The sequence below is a fragment of the Lipotes vexillifer genome, unplaced genomic scaffold (genome assembly GCF_000442215.2).
Source record: "Lipotes vexillifer unplaced genomic scaffold, Lipotes_vexillifer_v1.1 scaffold788, whole genome shotgun sequence".
Classification (NCBI taxonomy): domain Eukaryota; kingdom Metazoa; phylum Chordata; class Mammalia; order Artiodactyla; family Lipotidae; genus Lipotes; species Lipotes vexillifer.
Genome location: NW_006791862.1, coordinates 542752 through 565968, shown reverse-complemented (window position 1 = coordinate 565968; position 23217 = coordinate 542752). Strand labels below are relative to the sequence as shown.

Below are 23217 nucleotides of genomic sequence, written 5' to 3'. Positions count from 1 at the left end.
GGGCCTCTCACTGTTGTGGCCTCTCCCGTTGCGGAGCACAGGCTCTGGATGTGCAGGCCCGGTGGCCATGGCTCACGGGCCCAGCCGCTCTGCGGCATGTGGGATCTTCCCAGACCGGGGCACGAACCTGCATCCCCTGCATCGGCAGGCAGACTCCCAACCACTGCGCCACCAGGGAAGCCCTTGAGCATTCTTTCATGTGTTTGTTGGCAATCTGTATATCTTCTTTGGAGAAATGTCTATTTAGGTCTTCTGCCCATTTCTGGATTGGGTTGTTTGTTTTTCTGATATCGAGCTGCATGAGCTGCTTGTAAATTTTGGAGATTAATGCTTTGTCATTTGCAAATATTTTCTCCCATTCTGAGGTTTGTCTTTTTGTCTTGTTTATGGTTTCCTTTGCTGTGCAAAAGCTTTGAAGTTTCGTTAGGTCCCATTTGTTTATTTTTGTTTTTATTTCCATTTCTGTAGGAGCTGGGTCAAAAAGGATCTTGCTGTGATTTATGTCACAGAGTGTTCTGCCTATGTTTTCCTCTAAGAGTTTGATAGTGTCTGGCCTTACATTTAGATCTTTAATCCATTTTGAGTTTATTTTTGTGTATGGTGTTAGGGCATGTTCTAATTTCATTTTTTTACATGTAGCTGTCCAGTTTTCCCAGCACCACTTATTGAAGAGGCTGTCTTTTCTCCACTGTATATTCTTGCCTCCTTAACAAAGACAAGGTGACCATATGTGCATGGGTTTATCTCTGGGCTTTCTATCCTGTTCCATTGATCTACATTTCTGTTTTTGTGCCAGTACCATACTGTCTTGATTACTGTAGCTTTGTAGTATAGTCTGAAGTCCAGGAGCCTGATTCCTCCAGCTCTCTTTTTCTTTCTCAAAATTGCTTTGGCTATTTGGGGGTCTTTTGTGTTTTCATACAAATTGTGAAATATTTGGTTCTAGTTCTGTGAAAAATGGCAGTGGTAGTTTGATAGGGATTGAATTGAATCTGTAGATTGCTTTGGGTAGTATAGTCATTTTCACAATGTTGATTCTTCCAATCCAAGAACATGGTATATCTCTTCATCTGTTTGTATCATCTTTAATTTTTTCATCAGTGTCTTACAGTTTTTTGCATACAGGCCTTTCGTCTCCTTAGGTAGGTTTATTCCTAGTTATTTTATTCTTTTTCTTGCAGTGGTAAATGGGAGTGTTTCCTTAATTTCTCTTTCCCATTTTTCATCATTAGTGTATAGGAATGCAAGAGATTTCTGTGCATTAATTTTACATCCTGCTATTTTACCAAATTCATTGATTAGCTCTAGTAGTTTTCTGGTAGAGTCTTTAGCATTTTCTATGTATAGCATAATGTCACCTGCAAACAGTGACAACTTTACTTCTTTTCTGATTTGGATTCCTTTTATTTCTTTTTCTTCTCTGATTGCTGTGGCTAAAACTTCCAAAACGATGTTGAATAATAGTGATGAGAGTGGGCAACCTTGTCTTTTGCCTGATCTTAGTGAATATGGTTTCAGTTTTTCACCATTGAGAATGATGTTGGCTGTGGGTTCGTCATATATGGCCTTTATTATGTTGAGGTAAGTTCTCTCTATGCCTACTTTCTGGAGAGTTTTTATCACAAATCGGTGTTGAATTTTGTTGAAAGCTTTTTCTGCATCTATAGAGATGATCATAGAGGCCGGCATGACATTGAACTAGCCTGAGGCGTGCTGTGTGTTCTCCTGGGGAAGTTGTCCCTGGATCACGGGACCCTGGCAGTGGCGGGCTGCACAGGCTCCCAGGAGGGGAAGTGTGGATAGTGACCTGTGCTTGCACACAGGCTTCTTGGTGGCGGCAGCAGCAGCCTTAGCGTCTCATGCCCGTCTCTGGGGCAGCGCGGCTCGCGCTAGTCTCTGGAGCTCCTTTAAGCAGTGCTCTGAATCCCCTCTCCTCGCACACCAGGAAACAAAGAGGGAAGAAAAAGTCTCTTGCCTCTTTGGCAGTTCCAGACCTTTTCCCGGACTCCCTCCCGGCTAGCCGTGGTGCACTAACCCCTTAAGGCTGTGTTCACGCCACCAGTCCTCTCCCTGGGATCTGACCGAAGCCCAAGCCTCAGCTCCCAGCCCCGCCCGCCCCGGCGGGTGAGCAGACAAGCCTCTCCGGCTGGTGAGTGCTAGTCGGCACCGATCCTCTGTGCGGGAATCTCTCCACTGTGCCCTCCGCACCCCTGTTGCTGTGCTCTCCTCCGTGGCTCCGAAGTTTCCCCCCTCCGCCACCCACAGTCTCTGCCTGCAAAGGGGCTTCCTAGTGTGTGGAAACCTTGCCTCCTTCACAGCTCCCTCCCACTGGTGCAGGTCCCGTCCCTATCCTTTTGTCTCTGTTTATTCTTTTTTCTTTTACCCTACCCAAGTACGTGGGGAGTTTCTTGCCTTTTGGGAGGTCTGAGGTCTTCTGCCAGCGTTCAGTAGGTGTTCTGTAGGGGTTGTTCCATATGTAGATGGATTTTTGATGTATTTGTGGGGAGGAAGGTGATCTCCACATCTTACTCTCCCACCATCTTGAAGCTCCTCTCCACAAAATATTTTTTAATGGGTGCATGGTATTTCACAGAATTGGTGCAACAGATTTTACGTAACTAATCACTAATGGTGGGCACAAGTTATTCCTGGTTTCTTGTTATTTTAAATAACACTGCAATGAATATCCCTGTATGAACGTATTTGCCCCATTACTGATTTTTGTCCCTCAGAATAAACCCCAGGAAATAGACTTTCTTAGTCAAAAGATATGAGTTCTTTTGTCCACTGGTGCTCATGATCCCATCCCCTTCCATCTCCTCTAGCTCTCTTGTGTACTGCTACCCCCCGGCCCCCACCCCTGCCCTTGGCTCCTTCCTCTCAGAAACATTCCTAAGTCTCTTCCATTCTGAAAAATAAAAATTTCTCTTTAGTTACTGCCTTTCCTTTTTCCCTTCTCATCCAAAATTCTCAAAAAACTTGTCCACATTGGCTGGCTCCATGTCTCATCCCATTCATTCCTTATCTTCCTATATTAGTCTGCATACTCACATTGTTCCACAAACTATTCCTGCAAAGGTTACCAATGATTAGCTAATCGCCAGACAGATTTTGATTCCTATTTTATTGGACTACTGACACCTTTGAGCCTTCCTTATTGAAATTCTCTTTTCTCATTGCTTTTCTCTTCTGTTTCCCTGACCATTTCTTCTCAACACTGTTTATGGGCCTATTTTCCTGAGTCTATCTCTAAATTTTAGCCTTCTATAAAATTTCATCCTTAATCCTCTTCTCTTCATTTTCTATCTGATCTTTCAGGAGGTTGTGTTAACTATCACATATTTGCCGATAATGTACACTCTTAACCTCTAGTTCTCATTATTTCTAAGTTCTAGAAGGATATATTCAATTTTTTGTAGGATTTCTAGAATCTTCTTGTATCACATGTACTCCAAACCTGTCTCCCCACCAAAAAAAAAACCCCACCTTGCTCTTATTACTATATTATCTATTATTTTCCCTTTGTTGATGGTGCTAACATGAAAAACAAGACCATCCTTGACAAATACTAGATCATGTCTTGGACTTTAACAAGCCACTTGCAGTTTCCAGAAACCACTGTGTCACACCTTCAAACGTATATTTGCATATACGTCCTTTCTGCCTGTAATACCTTTGTCTTCCCCCTAATTGCTTCACTAACTCTTACTCATTCTTGGCTAGGTAAAACCCATTTCAGAAAGCTCTCTTAACCCTGTTAACCCCTCTTAACCCTTAACCCAAGAGCAGGGGCCAGAGTTACGATGGCTCATCTCTGTGTTCCACAGTACCCTGTGCATATTTCTATTATAGCACTTACCTCATTGTATTGAAATTATTTGTTTCCTAGAGCAAGATCATATCTTATTAAATTGTGGGTCTCCATGTTCATTAAGTGAATGAATAAATGAATTAATAGGAGCACCAAGGAGAAACAAGGAAAAAGAAATCATGCAAGGTACTTTACATTTATTATACACAATTTCATCAGTACAACTATCCAGTAAAATAGACATGATTTTCCTTTCACATATACGAAACTGCAGCTGAGAGGTATTGAAAGGTCAATCTAAATGATTTCATATAACATCTATTTTCCAATAAATTGGTGCCTTCTTCATTTCTAAAGATAATAACCCTTACTCCTTAGGAATAGTCTTAATATCATTGTCTCAATATAGAGAGTACATATAAAGACGAAAATAGCTTTAAAAAGACAGCCCTTTAAAGAGCTAATATTGGATTTCCCTGGTGGTGCAATGGTTAAGAATCTGCCTGCCAATGCGGGGGACATGGGTTCGAGCCCTGGTCCCGGAAGATCCCACATGCCATGGAGCAAATAAGCCCATGTGCCACGACTACTGAGCCTGCGCTCTAGAGCCTGCGAGCCACAACTACTGAGCCCGCATGGCACAATTACTGAGCCCACGTGCCACAACTACTGAAGCCCACATGCCTAGAGCCTGTGCTCCACAACAAGAGAAGCCACAGCAATAAGAAGCACACGCACCGCAATGAAGAGTAGCCCTTGCTCGCTGCAACTAGAGAAAGCCCGCATGCAGCAACGAAGACCCAATGCAGCCAAAAATAAATAAATAAAATTTTAAAAATAAAATAAAATAAAGAGCGAATGTTATCTGTGGGTACTCTGTCTTAGAGATTATACTTTAGTGATAAGAAGTATGAAGAGGAAGGACTAGCCACGAACTCTCAGCTACACCAATAGTCTTTATCTGCCTCTCTCAGATGGAAAACCATCTAAGCAGAGAGAATATGCCAAAGAGCCTGCAGAGTGAAACCTATTTGGGTCCCAAGAGGTCTCCCCCTCCCAGGAGGAGGGGAAAAAACAATCTTAACCTTAAAATTCTCTAAAATTCAATGTAACTCATAAGGTAAATAGCATTTCCTTCCAAACGTTTCTACTGACACATGCTAAAGAATGTGGCTTAGCAAATAACACTGAAAACCCATATCGACACTTTGGTTAAATTTCTACCTATTTTTACTTAGAACACAGGTGTCTACATTGAGGTTAAATATAATACAATCCTTGTCTATGCCTACTATTGACACTTTTTAAAAGAGAAATCCTTGGGTTTGGGAATCCTCCTGAGTTAACATTCTTCTCCTTAAAGGCTGTGCCATTCAATGTTTTACGCTTGAGGATGATGCTTTCTTAATGTTCATAACTTACCTGCATTGGCTTTCAGGTCTTCAGGTGTGACCATGACAACAAATCGGATTGCACGTTCATTTCGAAACATCTCATAAGACCACCGGCGGATAGACCGCATGCATTTCACTGCTGCAATGCCATTGTTGGCAATGAGAACCTGGTAGAGTGGGAACATGGGAATTGGAGAGAGGTAGAAAAGACAGGCAAAGACAGAGGAAAAGAGATGAAATCACTTGTGTAGATCTTCCTCTGAAAAGCGAGAGTTTCAACTAGGAATTTGTATTGTTGGTCTAGGCATTTAGGAACCAACTCCCACATGATCAAGGGATATTTTAAGATGTTAGCTAAGCAAATACTTCAATATGTGCCAGCTAAAACTTACTCCTTTCTAACTTCATTTCTTGAAGGGAAAAATCAGTTACTCAAATCTTATGAGTTTGTGAATTATTCTACCGTATCTACTTTTAGGGTATAGAAGAAACAAACGTCAGGGGGAAGATGGATATAAATAAGGTTGGAGGAAGATTCAACAGTGTAGTGTCATGCACTATTCTCTGTTGTAGTGAAACAAGGCACAGAGTCCTGAACATGTATAAGAACTCCTACACTAACCACCACCTCTCTCCAGAATGCTGAATTCAAATGCCTTAGAATTGTACAGACCGCCCCAGAAAGAACGGTCACAAGAAAAAGAGTAGAAGGATCAATGATCCTGAGACTTCTCTGTTAAACAAACCTTTCACGTCCTTGCCTGTCTTGCAATCATCACCCTGAGGATAACATAGGTTGGGAGACACGTAATCTCTACTCATTGGAAGACTAACAGGAGTGCACCGCTAAAGCAACACTTTTAGGACAGAGAATATAGGTCCCCATCCTTTAATCTTTTAATCACCGCAAGCTATTTCAACCAAGTCATTCTCTCAGCTCCAATATGGTTTAGATAAAAGTGACACAGATTAACTCACAACATTTCAAAACACCTGTAATCTCTTTAAGTATTTCATGTGGTATATTCCGTCTAAACATCTCAAATTCCTGGCGGAACCCAGTAGGTTACACTGTATCAAACTTGTTGAAGCCTTCTGTTCTGAAACTCTCTCCATTCCCTTAGCTCTAAACCCAGTGTTATGACATGTTACCTCCTCACCACCACCCCACAAACTAATCAATTTCTCATACCCTGTCAGATCAGTGCAACTCAACCCCATAAAAATTGCAAGATCTTTCTAAAAGCACTTTATGGGTGCTGCCTCATCTTCTTACTTAGTTATGACTAAATTGTCAGTGGTAAATACATATTACAGAAAATAGTGAAATTATTTAATAGGATGCTAGGGAGGCAGAAAGGATAATTCTGCAGTCTCAGAAATTCAATTTAAATATCGGTTTTGAGCAAATCTAGACAACAAATCCAGGCATTAAATCGCATGTACTTTTGAAGAAATAATTTAGCAGGTTATAACTTACCTTCTCAATCACTTTATTCCCACCAAAACGAGTAACAAATTCTGCTGGAGAAGCTACGGTGAAATCTCGCTGTGAGTCTATTTTCTTTCGGTCTCGACCTTGCTTTACTAGGTGCAAACCAGACATGCTGGACCTGCAAAAATAGAGAAATCATGAAAGTTTACAGATAAGATTTCTTCACGTCATCTACCTCCCCTGGAGACCTACTTTTCACTTTTGGACTTGTAAGAGCACTTCCAATTGCACCCTTGTGAAGACTGCATGGTGGCAGACCACATAGTTTTTATATAGAAGAGAGAAAAGAAAATGACCTTTGCTTGTGGAAATTTAAGAAAAAAAATAAGTGCTCCTGAATAATAAAAGACAATATTAAGGTTTACCAACAGATGCCATCATAAAGAGATAGGCAAAGAACAGACTAAAATGAGATGGTATAAATAATAGACTCAGAGTGACTGTTAAAACTTAAAACAACAACCCACAACAGTTAGCAAACCTGTTTCTGGATTATGATTCTGACACACAGATGACCTTCACCTCTGTATCTCTAACCTCCATCTTTCTTATGAGCTGTAACTCCACATTTTTAACTGCCTACTAAATGTTTTACTTGGATAGTCCATAGACGTTTCAAAATCAACAACTCCAAAAACAATTTATTTACAAGGTATTTACAAGGCAATTTATTTATAAACCATATTTCATTGATCTTAAGATAACACTTTTTTTTTAGCTTTTTAAAATCTCTGAAATTAGTATGTATCTTACAACTGATAGTGTGCTTTATTTAATTGGCAGAATTTTTTTTCTCAGTGGTACATTCAATAATGGTGCCTCTAACAATCAATGGTGTTTTAGATTAGATAGTGGTGGAAACAGCACAGGCCTGCTTTAAATTCCAGATCTTCACCGAATAACTTAAACTTGCTAAGCTTCACTTTTCTCTTTGTAAATATGTATGGTATTCACTGTTCTAGGTTTTTAGCTATTGTCTCTCAGCTCCAAGCCCACCCTTTTATGCTCTGCTCTATGACAACAGGGCTTAACACCATGCAAACTTGTTTGATTCTGCCAATAGGAAGGCAGAAGGGTTTAAGAAAAAACGAAAAAAGAGAGAAAGAGAAAGGGATTTTCTTCTTATTTTCCAGCTATTATCAGCATTGCTCCACAGGAAAACAGAGTTAATTCCAGTCTCTAGCATCTTTCAGCATTCAGGAATAGCCGTGATGCATTCCCTTAGAAGGACCAGAAGCAGTGGGTTGTGGCTCCTTGGCTGTCAAGAGTACCAGCCCTGCCATGCTCACTCATCCTCTGGGCTACCCGGCCTGGGCCTATCAATCACCTGTCAGGCCAGGCCTCCTCCTCAGGGATCTGAGCACCAGCTACTCAAAGCTTACTCTCAGAGGTCCAAGCACCAGCCCCTCTCCAAGCACCTTGGGCCCTCTCCAAGCTTGTAGGTTCCGGGAATACTACCTCTTCCCGAGGGGTGGTAGCTGCTTCCTGCAGATATTAACCTTGGGTTACCTCAGCATGTCTTTTTTGTTCTTTTATTCTTCTAACACCCAAGTAACCAATTTTCACAACTTGTCTTTTGTGGTAGCTGCTTCCTGCAGATATTAACCTTGGGTTACCTCAGCATGTCTTTTTTGTTCTTTTATTCTTCTAACACCCAAGTAACCAATTTTCACAACTGAATGTCTTTTGTTTATAATACCTAATGCAGTTTTTCTTTCCCTGACTGGACCTTGACTCATAGCACTGACAGACCTTCTGAAAGGGTGTTTTGAGGACTAAATGAGATAATGGATATAGTAAATAAAATCCTTTATACACTATTTAACAGACAGCTGCTTTCTTCTGTTTCTATTTTTTCTTCCTTTCTCCTACACTCTAACCTTGCACTCAAGTAATTTCTCTCTTCAAAATAAAAGAGTATGATTAAAACCTTCCCACAAAGAAATACCAGGTCCAGATGGTTTTATTTTTATTTTATTTATTTATTTACTTACTTACTTACTTATTTACTTATTTATTTATTTTTGGCTGCGTTGGGTCTTTGTTGCTGTGTGCAGGTTTTCTCTAGTTGCGGCGAACGGGGTTTACTCTGTTGGGGTGCGCAGGCTTCTCATTGCGGTGGCTTCTCTTGTTGCGGAGCATGGGCTCTAGGCCTGTGGGCTTCAGTAGCTGTGGCTCGAAGGCTCTAGAGCGCAGGCTCAGTAGTTGTGGTGCACGGGCTTAGTTGCCCCGCGGCATGTGGGATCTTCCCAGACCAGGGCTCGAACCTGTGTCTCCTGCATTGGCAGGTGGATTCTTAATCACTGCGCCACCAGGGAAGCCCCAGATGGTTTTAAAAGACAAGTTCTACTGAACTTTCAAGGATCGTAGCCTACCAAACTTCCAGACAGTAGAAAAAGAAGTAAAACTCCCTAGTTAGAGTAATACTGATACCAGAACCAGACAAAGATGTTACATGAAAGGGAAGTCCAGGGCTGCTTTACTCATGACCACAGTTGCAAAATTCCTAAAGACGATATTCTAAATAGGTGTTGGGTCAAAGATAGGCAAAATATTAGTTAAAAAATATGTTACTCCATAACCAACTTGAGTTTGTCCCAGGTAAGCAAGGATGGTTTAATTTTAGAAAATCCATAAATGTAAAACTGTTAGATTTCCTAGCAAGTGCAATAAAATAAAAAAATTAATAAGTATATTAGAGACCTGAGGACTGCCAAGGAGGAAGTTAAATTATATTTATTTGTGAATGATGTAATTTATATAAAAAACAAAAGATTCCGCAAATTAATAGAAATAATAGGAGGCCTTAGTCAAGTGTATAGATATATGATTAATATATAAGAAGCTCCCAAATATTATATATAGATTATAAAATTAAAAACAGATCATAAAGGGCTTCCCTGGTGGCGCAGTGGTTGAGAGTCCACCTGCCGATGCAGGGGACATGGGTTCCTGCCCCAGTCCGGGAATATCCCACATGCCGCGGAGTGGCTAGGCCCGTGAGCTATGGCTGATGAGCTTGCGTGTCCAGAGCCTGTGCTCCGCAACGGGAGAGGCCACAACAGTGAGAGGCCCGCATACCGCAAAAACAACAACAACAACAACAACAAAAACAGATCATAAAGTTAAAAACTAAAATATACATACTTTTAAGACATACATATAGATACAAAAAAAACTATGTAAACAGAGAAACAAAATAATGTGATGAACATGTGATTAAGGGAAATGACTACCTGGGTGGGGAAAGCAGGGAGAAGGTTTATGGAGGAGAGACCATATGGTTAGAAAGATGTAGGTGACGGCCAAGGATCAACCTTTAAGTGGTGGGTTTTTCAAATTCCTTTTTACACTATTTTTAAAATTACTAAATAAGTAACCAAATAAATAAATAATAGTGGGTTACACATGGACGAATGAGTGTGTCTTGAACCAAAAATTATGGTTATATAATTCTATACACCTGAGATTAAACACACGCACACACACACACTCCCTAGAGATCAACTTTCAGTTTCTTAGGGAGAGAGAGACAGAGAAGATATAAACCTAGGATAAATAAGGAGATGCCTGAGTATAAGACAAAAAGGGAAGCAAAATCTTTATCGATAAAATTAAGGTGGGGAAGGGATCGTTCATACGTTTTAATCAATAGTTTAGAGATAACAAAGGAATGCCCTGAGGGTCACTTGTAATCAAAGAGGGGAGAAAAACAGAAATATACCTTACTTTTAATGACGGGTTGAGGACTTCCCTGGTGGCACAGTGGTTAAGAATCCACCTGCCAGTGCAGGGGACAGAGGTTCGATCCCTGGTCTGGGAAGATCCCACATGCTGCGGAGCAACTAAGCCTATGTGCCACAACTACTGAGCCTGTGCTCTAGAGCTTGTGAGCCACAACTACTGAGCCTGCGTGCCACAACTACTGAAGCTCGCATGCCTAGAGCTCGTGCTCCACAACAAGGGAAGCCACTGCAATGAGAAGCCCGCGCACCGCAACAAAGAGTAGCCCCCTCTCACCACAACTAGAGAAAGCCTGCGTGCAACAACAAAGACCCAATGCAGCCAAAAATAAATAAATAAATTTATTTAAAAAAAGATTAAAAAAAAAAGATGGGATCCTTCATATAGCCATGTTCAGAAGTTAGGCACCATTCTAAAAACAAGAGGATCAAGTGGAAAGATAGAAAAGATCTCAAAATCTTTACCTCTCACCTAGCTTTTCTCAGGAAGCTACCAGAGAATGTTGTCTTCCCAAAAGATGAAGTAAACCAAGAAAAAGGAAGACAAGGAATGCAAGAAATAGAGGATCCAACACAGAAGAGAAGGGAATTCTCTAGATGATTGTTCCAATTGGAGGACAGACTGCTCCAGGAGGGATGTCTCCTTGAAAAAAATGGACAGATCACCTATTGTATTTAACCACAGAAAAACAAAATAAAACTGTGTATGTGTGTGTAATTAATATATATATATGTGTATGTGTATTCTGTTTGTATATGTTTGTTTTACATATATAAAATAATAAACCAAAGTTATATATATTTATTATATTTATACATATATAAATCATTTTATTGTATATATATTAAAATATACAAAATATATAAGTATATATTATATGTAAAACAATATATAATATGTATATGTAAAATGTACCAGTTGTTTTTTACTTATTTGACTCTCAGTGGAAGATTTGCTTGGTTTACCCCCCAAAGGGTGGAAGAGGTCAAGTAAAAAGGAAAAGGAAAGGATGACTGTTTTAAAGACATATTTTGCCAAATCAGTGTTTTTCATTTGTTTCTATATTTTCCAGGGTCTATTTAATTTTGGGTAATTTTTATCAAAATAAAAACTCCAGATTGCAAATACAAGCAAGCGACCCTTAATGACTGCCATCCAGCAAATCATTCAGGTCTTTTATGTCGACCCTCTGGCTGGAGAGGCACAGACCTGCAAGAGTTCTGAAGAAGACCTGACTCATTTCCTCTTCAGCGTGAGTTCTAACAGCAGGAAGAAGAAAGATTCGGCATAGGAGAGCTTGGCACTCTCAACACCTCCGGTCTGGCTGCCTACTGTCACACGCCAGGACAATGACAGCAGCCACCTTTCCTGGTCCAAGAGACAGAGCCTAAAAAAGTTTTCTGCAAAACTACCTTCAACAGGATGCTACCTACCACAGAGAATTTATATTTTCCTTCAAAATAGATGAAGCGACTTCACTCTTGAAAAACCAGCCAAGAACAGTGAGCAATTTTGGCACAGACTAAGTGAGATTCCTTAACGAAAGACCAGCACACAGCAAGGTCTGTGCATGGGCGCTTGTTTTCAACGCAGCTACAATGTCACACATGGTCTCGGGTATCTTTGGTTCAAATTCTGAGTGTAAAATAAAGGTTTAGAAATCCAGGAGCAAATATGAGCATTTTAATTCATTTCCTTAAAAAAAAAGTTTCCTACAGACATCAAATCAGATTGCCCATAAATTCCAGAGCTTAGCTGTCAATGTCTTATTGTTTTTTAAAGGTAAATATTGCCCAGATACGGCACTCTAAAACTTACCTTCGAAGCATGTAATATCTCATCTCCTTATTTTCCACCGCAGAACCCTCCATATCAAGATGGCAAAGGAATGGAGGCTTTTTCTTCAGATGTCGGCCTTGTAAACACAAGCCGGAGTTTGTTCTCCTGCTGCAGGTGCTTAAAACCCAGGAGGACAAGACATACTGTGCCTACTTCTTGGCCCTGCTTCAGTCAGAGTAGAGTATTCCTGATGGCCTCAAGCTACAGTCTTTTTGTGTACTTTGTCCTCAATTTCCATACTTCCCCTCCTGTTTGCATTTTCTCCCTACACTGGGCCCACACACAGAATTAGTTGATTTCCCAAGGGGACCGAGAGGAAAGGGGGAGAAATATAAAAGCTTGTATAACTAGAAAGTAGATCTCAGCAGCTCTGCCTTAGCCGCAGCAAACGTGTTTCAACAACGGTCACTTTCTTCTGACAGTCACCAGAGAAAAGCTCCACGGCCCCTCCAGGCTGCCAGGAGCACATGACAGGGAGGGCCCAGGGCAAAAAGAAGACAAAGTTTACAAGGACAACTATGCCAAGAAAGTAATGGGGTCAGGAAATCCAGAGGGAGGAGGACAGCACAGCCTAAGTAGGTAATTTCTGAGATCCAATCAAAACAAATAATACTGATTTTCAGACTCCAAGAGTGGGGAGAGCAGGTCAGGAGAGAAAGAAAGCCAGTCAAAAGGACGAAACATGCCACTACTGAGGAACTTTGAATAATGTGGGAGTCACAACTCTAATTCTCAGGCCAGAGTAGTGGTACACACACACACACACACACACACACACACACACACACACACACACACACACACACACACACACACACACACACACCTTTTTAAAAAACAACAAAATCTAAGATTTTATTCACTAAAATTTGAGAATAAGACTGGAGCTGGTACAAAGATGTGGATAAAATCCCTGAAAGGAAAAGGGGCCCAGAAAAATATTTTAGACACAGAGGTCTAATCCAGTTTAAGCAGGGAAGAAAAACCCTGCCTAAAAAACTACTGGGACACATCTATTGCTATGCAAGCAAATTTGCCACAGATGGACAAATCACTTAAATAAATAAATGGTGGCTAAATGTTATACAGTAACATAGTCCTGTTTTAGCTTTTAATTAAGTAGATATTGCTCAGGATATTGCTCCCTTGTAATGGCAGAAAAGACTGCAACAGCTAGAATCTACAGAATCACATAACGGCAGAAAAGACTGCAACAGCTAGAATCTACAGAATCACAATTTCCTGAGATAAGTCATTAGGAATGGTATAATCCACCAGAGTCATATCTAACCTGATTCATGCACCACAGAAAAATTCTTTCTCACCAAAATGTTGAATACAAATGGTTAATTCTTATCTAATGCCAACTATGCTGAGAACCTATTAACCTTCCAGGGAAACCCTCCAAAACAGAAGTACACAAATGACCTGGAACACAGATGAAAGATGAAGAATCAAATAGAAGATAAATGATTAAGACAAACCTTGATCTTAGGACATTCAGGTGACCAAAGGTGAAAAGACTCAATCAGGACACTCGCTCAATATGACCATTAGGCATAATAAAAAATGGGAGTCCTGGATTGGTTTCTGGCCTGTACCACTCTGCATCATTCCTTCCATACTACGCTAACGCCTGATAAAGTCAGTCAAGTTTGCTTCCTCCTTTAAAGAAGCTGATGCAGAGGAGTCCTCCTATCTTTATGTCTCTTCAGGATAACATGTCTCAAAAAACAGAGCACTGAAGCCTTTGTTCAGAACAATTACAGTGACCACAGATGTAGAAACAGCTCAATTTTACACACATCTAACTGCCAGATGTAGGCAGTTCCCAAAAGAGAATCACTCTCTGCCTTTGTTATATAAGTTCAACATTCAAAAAGCAAAGCATTGCATATAGAATAAAGCAGGCTATTTTGCACTTGATTATATCAGAAAATATACTAGAGTCACTCTCAGTAATCAAGTTTGTGCTTCCTTTTCACCAAAGGGATCTTTCTAAAACAACCAAACACTAACACAGCACACCCAGATCCAAAACAAAGCTAGTGTTTCTAATCTTTTATGGATGCTGCTCCCAATCCTCCTGTAATATTAGAACAAAAGAAAGAAAAAGCCACATTCATTCCTCCAAATTCAAAGCATCCTCATTTTAATCTAACATGAAAAGAGAGTGTCCAAAGTAGACACGTACCTGGCACAAAATCCAACTAGAAGCCCACACTGATCCCAACATTGTAACATGCCAAGCACCAAGGATGACGTAGCAGTTTATCCGGCAGACTGTGATGCATTAGCTAGCCTGACTGCAAGGCAGTCTGAGTTATACTGCAGCACGCACTGTGAGAGACTGTTTTACACTGGGGCTTTTCCAAGCAAAGAAATCTTGAATCAAGGATGTACCTCTTTTGAAAATCAACTGAACATATATATAAATAGATTTAGCTGTGGACTCCTAATTGTGATTCACTGATCTATATGCCTATCCCTGTAACAATGCCACACAGCCTTGATAACTGTGGCTTTACAGTCAGTTTTTGAAATCAGGTAGTGTAAGTCTTCCAACTTTGCTTCCCTTTTCCGTAACTTTTGTCTATTCTAGGTCCTTTGGGTTTCCATGTAAATTTTAGGATGAGTTTGGCAAATTCTAGAAAGAAAAAACAAATCCTCCTAGGATTTTGACATGGACTGTGAATTTAAAGATCAATTTAGGGAAAATCACGATTTTGACAATATTGAGTTTTCCAATTCCCAAACATGGACTGTCTCTCCATTTACAGGCATACCTCATAGATATTGCAGGTTTGGTTCCACAATTCACCACCACAATAAAGTGAATATTGCAATAAAGCAAGTCACATGAATCTTTTGGTTTCCCAATGCATGAAAAAGTTAGGTTTACTCTATACTATAGTCTACTAAGTGTTCAATAATAGCATTATGTCTACCAAAAAATGTACATACCTTCATTTTAAAAGATTTTATTGCTAAAAAATGCTAACCATCATCTGACAATGCAGGGTTGCCACAAACCTTCAATTTGTAAAATGCAATTATCTGTGAAGTGCAATAAAGCAAGTGCAATAAAACAAGGTATGCCTGTATTTAGACTTTAAGTTTCTTCAATTTCTCTCAGCAATGTAATATAATTTAATTTAATTTTTATTTTTATTTTTTGGCTGCATTGGGTCTTAGTTGCAATGCACGGCCTTTTTGCTTCATTGCAGTGTGCAGGCTTCTCTCTAGTTGTGGAGCATGGGCTCTGTAGTTGCGGTGCCCAGGCTTAGTTGCCCCGTGGCATGTGAGATCTTAGTTCCCTGACCAGGGATCGAACCAGCATCTGCTGCATTGCAAGATGGATTCTTAACCACTGGACCACCAGGGAAGTCCCAGTAATATAATTTTTAATGTACAAGTCTTATACTTTTTTTTGTTGAATTTATTCCTACGCATTTTATTATTTTTAATGCCATAGTGAATAAAATTATTTTAATTTAATTTTTTGCTTGTTCATTGCTAGCTAGTATGCAGAAATACAACTAATTTTTGTATATGGATCCTATAGCCTGTGACCTTGCTAATCTCATTTTAAAATCCTTAACAACTTTATTGAGATATAATTCACATACCATATATTTCAGCCATTTAAAGTATATAATTCAATGGTTTTTATTATATTCACATGGTTGTGAACCATCGTCACAATCAATTTTAGAACATTTTCATTACCCCCAAAAGAAACCCTGTACTCAGTAGCAGACACTCCCTATTTCCCCCAAACCCCTTCGCAGTCCTAGGCAATGACTAATCTACTTTCTGTCTTTATAGATTTGCCTATTCTAGATATTTCATATAAATGGAATGATATCATATGTGGCTTCTTTCACTTAGCATAATGTTTTCAATGTTGTAGCATGTATCCATACTTCATTTCTCTTTATGGCCAAATAATTTTCCACTGTATGGCCATACCACATTTTGTTTATCCATTTATCAGTTGATGGATACTGGGTTATTTCCACTTTATAGTTATTATGAATAATGTTGCTGTGGACATTCATGTGCAAGTTTTTATGTGAACATATGCTTTTATTTCTTATGGGTATGTAACTAGGAATGGAATTGTTGGAACATATGGTAAATATTTAGTTTTATAAGAAATTTCCAAATTATTTTCCAGACTGGCTGTATCATTTACATTCCCACCAACTATGTACAAGTTTTCCAATTACTCCACATTCTTGCAAACATTTGGTGTTGTCACTAGTTTTTATTTTAGGCACTCTGACAGTTGTATAGTAATACTGTCTTAATTTGCACTTCCCTAATAGCTAGTGATTTTAAACATCTCTTCACATCTTTATTTGCCATCTGTATATCCTCTTTGGTGACATTTGCTTCTTTTAAATTTCTCTCTCCTTACTGAGAATATTATTTATTGATTCACTGTTGTCATACTTTTAAAAAATTCTTTAAACATGCTTTCTTTTGGTTCTTTGAATACATTTATGATACCTGATTTGAAGACTCTGTCTGCTAATCCAGCATCTAGACACTCAGAGACAGTCTATATTGACTTTTTTCCTAAATATGGGCTAACTTTCTTATTTCTTTTCACGTCTAATGATTTTTTTGTTGAAAACTTAACATATTAAACAATTTATTGTATCAACTCTGGATTCTGATTTCTTTTACCCATGAAGATTGTTGTTGTTACTAATGTTTGCTTGTTTGTTTTTCTTTCTTGGCTTAATAATTTGCCTGGGCTAAATCTGTGAAATCTCTCTCCCCCAAAGTGTACAATCACTGATGCCTCAGCTCAGTTTCTTCTTATCATGTGCTTTTATGTTTCAACCTCCTTCCTAAGGTGTTACCTCTAAGTCTGCAAAACTTAAATGTCAGCCAGTGATTAGGCAGGGGTTATACCCAAACACCTGAGGCCAATAAGGCTTTTGTACTCCGTTCTTGTGTCTGTGTGTAAGGCAGAGTACCACATTCAAAGTTCAGGACATTTTCAAGTATGTCCTGGCTTTAACTTTCTCCTGAGCCCTGTCATGTCCACTCTGTGCACGCACGCAGGCTCAAGCAGCAATATGCTCACCCCAACCACAAACACACCTCAGGCTAGTACAGCAGTTGGCCCACCTCTCTCATCCCCTGCCAGATGGTCACTTCTACTGACAATGCCACTGGGGAGCATGGGCATCATCCACTACCCAAAAGGAGTATGCTCCCTTCAACTGCAGCATCAGAAACTCCAGCCCTTATGGCATACCCACAGTGGCAAAACCTCCATGCCAACCAAGCTGAGGGAAGGGAATGGGAAAAGTCCTGACAAGAACACCACAGACTCCTACTGTTCTTATTGAATTTCAGCAGTTTTTCAAATATAAACTTCTCTCAGACTGTTGTATGCCTTACAGTTGATTTTAAGGCTGAAATGGTTTTGTCAAGCTTCGTAGTTGCTTTTTGGGATTAAGGATTTGTTCATCTCCTCACTAAGTTATAGCTGGAAGTCCTGCCTGTTTCATCTACTTTTTGAGATGTAATTTCATACAATAAAGTGCAAAGTCTTAATTATACACTCAATTAATTTTACATATGTACATATGCACATAATCAACCACTCCATTAAGATACCGATTATTTCCACAGTCTCAGAAGGCTCCAGTGTGCTTCCTTTCCAGTCAGTATCTTCCCCAATTTAAACACTATTCTGAACTCTATCACCATCAATCAGTTTTGCCTGTTTTTGAACTTCATATGTATAGGGCCGTACTGTATGTATTTGATCAATATTATGTCCCTGAAATTCATCCATGTTGTGGCATAGCAGTAGTTTGTTCATTTTCATTGCATGTAGTATTCCATTGTGTGACTACTGCATGATTTATTTATTCTATTGGTGGATATTCTGTTTTTTATGAATTTTGACTATACTTGAACTCGGTTTTTGGTGGACAAATGCACTCATTTCTTTCGGGTAAGTAGCAAGGAAAGGACATGCTTGTTTGACAGAGTATATGTATGTTTACGGCTGTAAAGATACTGCCCAAATACTTTTCTAAAGTGGTTGTGCCTACATTTATTCCCGTTAGCTATGTATGGGGCTTCCATGTGTCGTACACCCTTGCTAACACTTGACATTGTCAGTCTTTTAATTTTGGCCTTTTTGGTTGGGATGGCAATTAATTCATTGTGATTTTTAATCTGAAAATCCCTGATGATCAATGATATTAAACAGCTTATTTTCATAAGCTTATTTGCCGTCCAGGCATCTTCTTTTGTGAAGTTCAAGTCTTTTCCTTATATTTCTATTGGGTTGAAATGTCTTCAAAAGACATTGAAATATCTTTTTCTCATTGATTTATAGGATTCAGGATTCTGACAGTGAGATTAATTAATATTCCTCTTTCAGCAACTGAGAACAATTAGGCAAAAAACATCAAGGATACAGAAAAACAACACAATTGAAAAACTCAACTTAACTGACATGTACAGAATTTTATAACCAACAAATACAAAATATACACTCTTTGCAAGTGTTTATAAAACTTTACCAGAGAATTCCCTGGCAGTCCAGTGGTTAGGACTCAGCGTTTTCACTGCTGAGGGCTCAGGTCCGATCCCTGGTCGGGGAACTAAGATCCTGCAAGCCACACGGCGCAGCAAAAAAAAAAATCCAAAAAACGAAAACAAACCAAACCAAACAAAAAAAACTTTACCAAAGTAGACCATATGCTAAGCCATAAAGTATAAACAAATTTCAAAAATTTGAAATTACATAGAGTATATCCTCTGAATACAATGGATTAAACTAAAAATCAATGACAAAGATAAGAATATGAGTACAGATACAATTAAGCTTGAAATTAAGTGTTGGGAGGAAGAATTTCTGGCCTGTTTCTATTTTCTCCATGAAATATGAGGCAAAGTTATGAACTGAAAGTGTGTCTAGAGGAGGCAGGGACTAGCAGAAAGGGAGACTGCTGGTTTAAGGACAATGGAAAAGAATGAAACTGTTGTGGAAAAAAATGGAAGGCCAAATTTCCAGAAGAGAACTACAAAATAGGAGAAAGAACAAGAAGAATTTCACAGCACAGCCAGCATTTGAGAAGGACCTTAAAACGTGAGGACCCCAAAGTATGAAAGGAATTTCAACAGTCAGGAGAAGGGCATTCCAATAAGAAAACCTGAGAGAGCTTGGGGGAGGAGACAGAAAGAGGGGTGGGGGGGAGTAGTGGAAGGGGGAGGGGGAGGGGAGGGGTGGGAGAAGCAGCAAGTGAGCAGATCCTATAATGCCCTTAAGTAACTATTGTATTTTCTTCCTTGCCATCAACTTCTTAAGAGGTGAACTGTTGAAATTCCTGTTCTTTCACCATTTGTTCACTACTTTATCTCTTGCCATCTACTTAAAGCTGTTCACTTCAGGCTTCTCCTACCCCTAACTCCAGTGCTTTTTCTCCATCTTTCATCTCTATTCACCACTTCACGTCACATCTTCTACCTTTAAATCATCTTTCCTCTGGTTTTCTTGGTTCTCCTTCTACCTCACCCATCATTTCCTGTCTCCTTTTTCCCCCTCATTCCATCTGAAGGTAGACATTTCCTTAAGATACATTTCCCTCCTACCTATATACTCTTCCTCACAGTGAACAAATCTACTTGCACAACTTTAATTTCAATGCAACAAACATTTATTAAGCATATACTATATGCCAGGCATTGCTCTAAACTCTGAAAAAGTGGTTCTCAGCTCAGGTTTCAGATCAGACTCACCTGGAGAATAGCAGAATGACCAGAGACTGTAATTTAATCAGTCTGAGACAGGGCTCAGGAATCCATATTTCTTTAAAGCTCTGCAGATGATTCTGTTGTACAGCCAAACCTAAATACTGTTTTCCATCTTTTTTTTTTTTTTTAAATAAATTTATTTATTTTTTGCTGCATTGGGTCTTCGTTGCTGTGCGTGGGCTTTCTCTAGTTGCGGAGAGCGAGGGCTACTCTTCATTGTGGTGCACGGGCTTCTCATTGTGGTGGCTTCTCTTGTTGCGGAGCATGGGCTCCAGGTGCATGGGCTTCAGTAGTTGTGGCACACGGGCTTAGTTGCTCCATAGCATGTGGGATCTTCCCGGACCAGGGCTCGAACCTATGTTCCCTGCACTGGCAGGTGGATTCTTAACCACTGTGCAACCAGGGAATTCCCCATGTTTTCCATCTTGTATATGTCTTAGTGTTAGTGACTGAAACCACCCACCCTGGCCAGGCAAAATAGTAGCCACTTGCAACAGGAGGTCCTGGTAAGGAATGCAGAACTACCAAGCTAACAACAACTGGAAGAATTTGGGAAAGGTCAAAAGGAGAGAGGAGACGTCAGTCTGTATGTCCTACCAACCTCCCAGAATCCTTCCTGCTGGAATCCATCTTGGCTGAGTGATGCCCACACCACCAGGAAGGACCCTGAGTCAGAGTGATTGGCCAGAGACCACTGGAAACTAACCCAATTACCATAAAACCCGAGACTGCGAGCCACGTGACAGAGCAGATCTCCTGGGTTCCCTTACCCTACTGTTCTCCGCCTGGGCACCCCTTCCCAATAAAGTCTCTTGCTTTGTCAGCACATGTGTCTCCTCGGACAATTCACTTCCGAGTGTTAAACAAGAGCCCACTCTCGGGCCCTGGCAGGGGTCCTTCTTCCTGCAACATTAGTATGACATACAAGATCCTTAACCATCTGACCTTTATCTCACCAGCCTCTTCTTCCACTGCTCTAACTACCCTGTCCCCCTTACATTCCAGTAATACTCCATGTCTTACAACTGCCTGAACATGCTGGATGTTTCCACAGTCTGGCACCTTTACACATGTTGTCAACCTCACCATCTCTACCCTTCCTACTACACACACACCTATCTCTGTTAGCTTGTCTTGTCTGTTTTCTGTTCATCCTTCAAAACCCAGTTCAAACATCTCTGAGACATTAGTGGGCCCCTTACAGATCTCATTAAGCCCATCATAATGATTACAGCTGTTGTGAGTATTAGAAATAACATTAGCGGACTTCCCTGGTGGTGCAGTGGTTAAGAATCCACCTGCCAATGCAAGGGAACGGGTTCAAGCCCTGGTCCAGGAAGATCCCACATGCTGTGGAGCAACTAAGCCTGTGCTTCACAACTACTGAGCTTGTGCTCTAGAGCCCGTGAGCCACAACTACTGAAGCCGCGTGCCTACAGACCGTGCTCCGCAGCAAGAGAAGCCACCACAATAAGAAGCCTACACACCACAACGAAGAGTAGCCCCCGCTCACCGCAGCTAGAGAAAGCCCTCATGCAGCAACGAATACCCAACACAGCCAAAAATAAATAAATAAAATATTAAAATAATTTTTTAAAAAACAAAGAAAGAACATGAGGACCCTGGCACAGTGTTTGGCTAGACACTAAAATATCCTATGGATAATGGGGACCCACTGAATAGTGCTGTGAGATGATCAGTTTACCTTGGAGAGATGACAATGGCCATGTGGTGCTTATACTGCAGGGGGAAAGAGACTGGAGAAGCGCTAAAATACTATTGCCATAATCCAAATAAGAAATAAGAGCAAGAGCAGTGGCAGTAACAATGGAAAGAAGGGGACGAATTCAAGAATTATTGGGAGATAGCATCAACAAGAATACGTAGGGCTTCCCTGGTGGCGCAGAGGTTAAAAATCCTCCTGCCAATGCACGGGACATGGGTTTGAGCCCTGGTCCAGGAAGATCCTACATGCCGCAGAGCAACTAAGCCCGAGCACCACAACTACCGAGCCTGTGCTCTAGGGCCCGCAAGCCACAACTACTGAGCCCACACGCCACAACCACTGAAGCCTGCGTGCCTAGAGCCTGTGCTCCGCAACAAGAGAAGCCACTGCAAATGAGAAGCCCATGGACCGCAACGAAGAGGAGCCCCTGCTCACCGCAACTAGAGAAAGCCCGCGCACAGTAACAAAGACCCAACGCAGCCAAGAATGAATGAATAAATAAATAAATAAAAACAAAAAACAAGCCTATTCAAGCACCTAAGAGGGAAGGATCAGAAAAGAGAATTGGGAGATTATGTTCGTAAAACATAGGGAGTAGTTTCAACAGCGAGAGAAAAGCCAACACTGCTGACTGGGGCCATTAGGAGGTCACCAGTGAGTTTTCTAAGAGTAGCTACAAGAAATGGTAAATGCAAGAGTCTGTCATACAGAGTGAAGTAAGTCAGAAAGAGAAGGACAGATACCGTATGCTAACACATATATATGGAATTTAAGAAAAAAAAATGTTATGAAGAACCTAGGGGTAAAACAGGAATAAAGACACAGACCTACTGGAGAACAGACTTGAGGATATGGGGAGGGGGAAGGGTGAGCTGTGATAGGGCGAGAGAGAGACATGGACATATATATACTAACAAACGTAAGGTAGATAGCCAGTGGGAAGCAGCCGCATGGCACAGGGATACCGGCTCGGTGCTTTGTGATTGCCTGGAGGGGTGGGATAGGGAGGGTGGGAGGGAGGGAGACGAAGAGGGAAGAGTTATGGGAACATATGTATATGTATAACTGATTCACTTTGTTATAAAGCAGAAACTAACACCCCATTGTAAAGCAATTATACCCCAATAAAGATGTTAAAAAAAAAAAAAGAAATGGTAAATGCAGAAACCCAATTGCACTAGATTAAGAAGTGAATGGGACTACCAGTTGAAAGTGTGAGCATTTGTTTATTACTGTTCCCTACCAAAATCACAAAAATGACAATAAAATAGTAAAAGAGGTATAAAGATATAAGGACAAAGAGAATGGAAGAGGAGACCCCCCCAACAGATTATAGATGTCAAAAAATTTTTTGGAAAATAGAAAGTAGATCATCAAGGAGTAATAAACTGCCTCAGAAACCAAAGAGCCCATA

The 23217-nt window shown here is 40.3% G+C and overlaps 1 protein-coding gene and 1 pseudogene across 4 annotated transcripts in view; one reads left to right on the top strand and one right to left on the bottom strand.

Annotated features, from left to right (window-relative positions):
- The window catches only part of ACACA (acetyl-CoA carboxylase alpha), a 284020-nt gene that overhangs the window by 177628 nt on the left and 83175 nt on the right, over positions 1 to 23217 (bottom strand). For 3 of the 4 annotated variants that reach the window (XM_007464885.1, XM_007464886.1, XM_007464887.1), the window contains exons 4-5: positions 6686 to 6818; positions 5234 to 5372 (exon numbers count right to left, since the gene is read on the bottom strand). In XM_007464885.1, coding sequence (XP_007464947.1) covers positions 5234 to 5372; positions 6686 to 6818 — 272 coding nt within the window. Of the gene's footprint in view, positions 1 to 5233; positions 5373 to 6685; positions 6819 to 12262; positions 12743 to 23217 lie in introns of those variants that run through there. The other variant, XM_007464888.1, reaches the window with a different exon arrangement.
- The window catches only part of LOC103074731 (voltage-dependent anion-selective channel protein 2 pseudogene), a 4171-nt pseudogene continuing 2858 nt past the window's right edge, over positions 21905 to 23217 (top strand).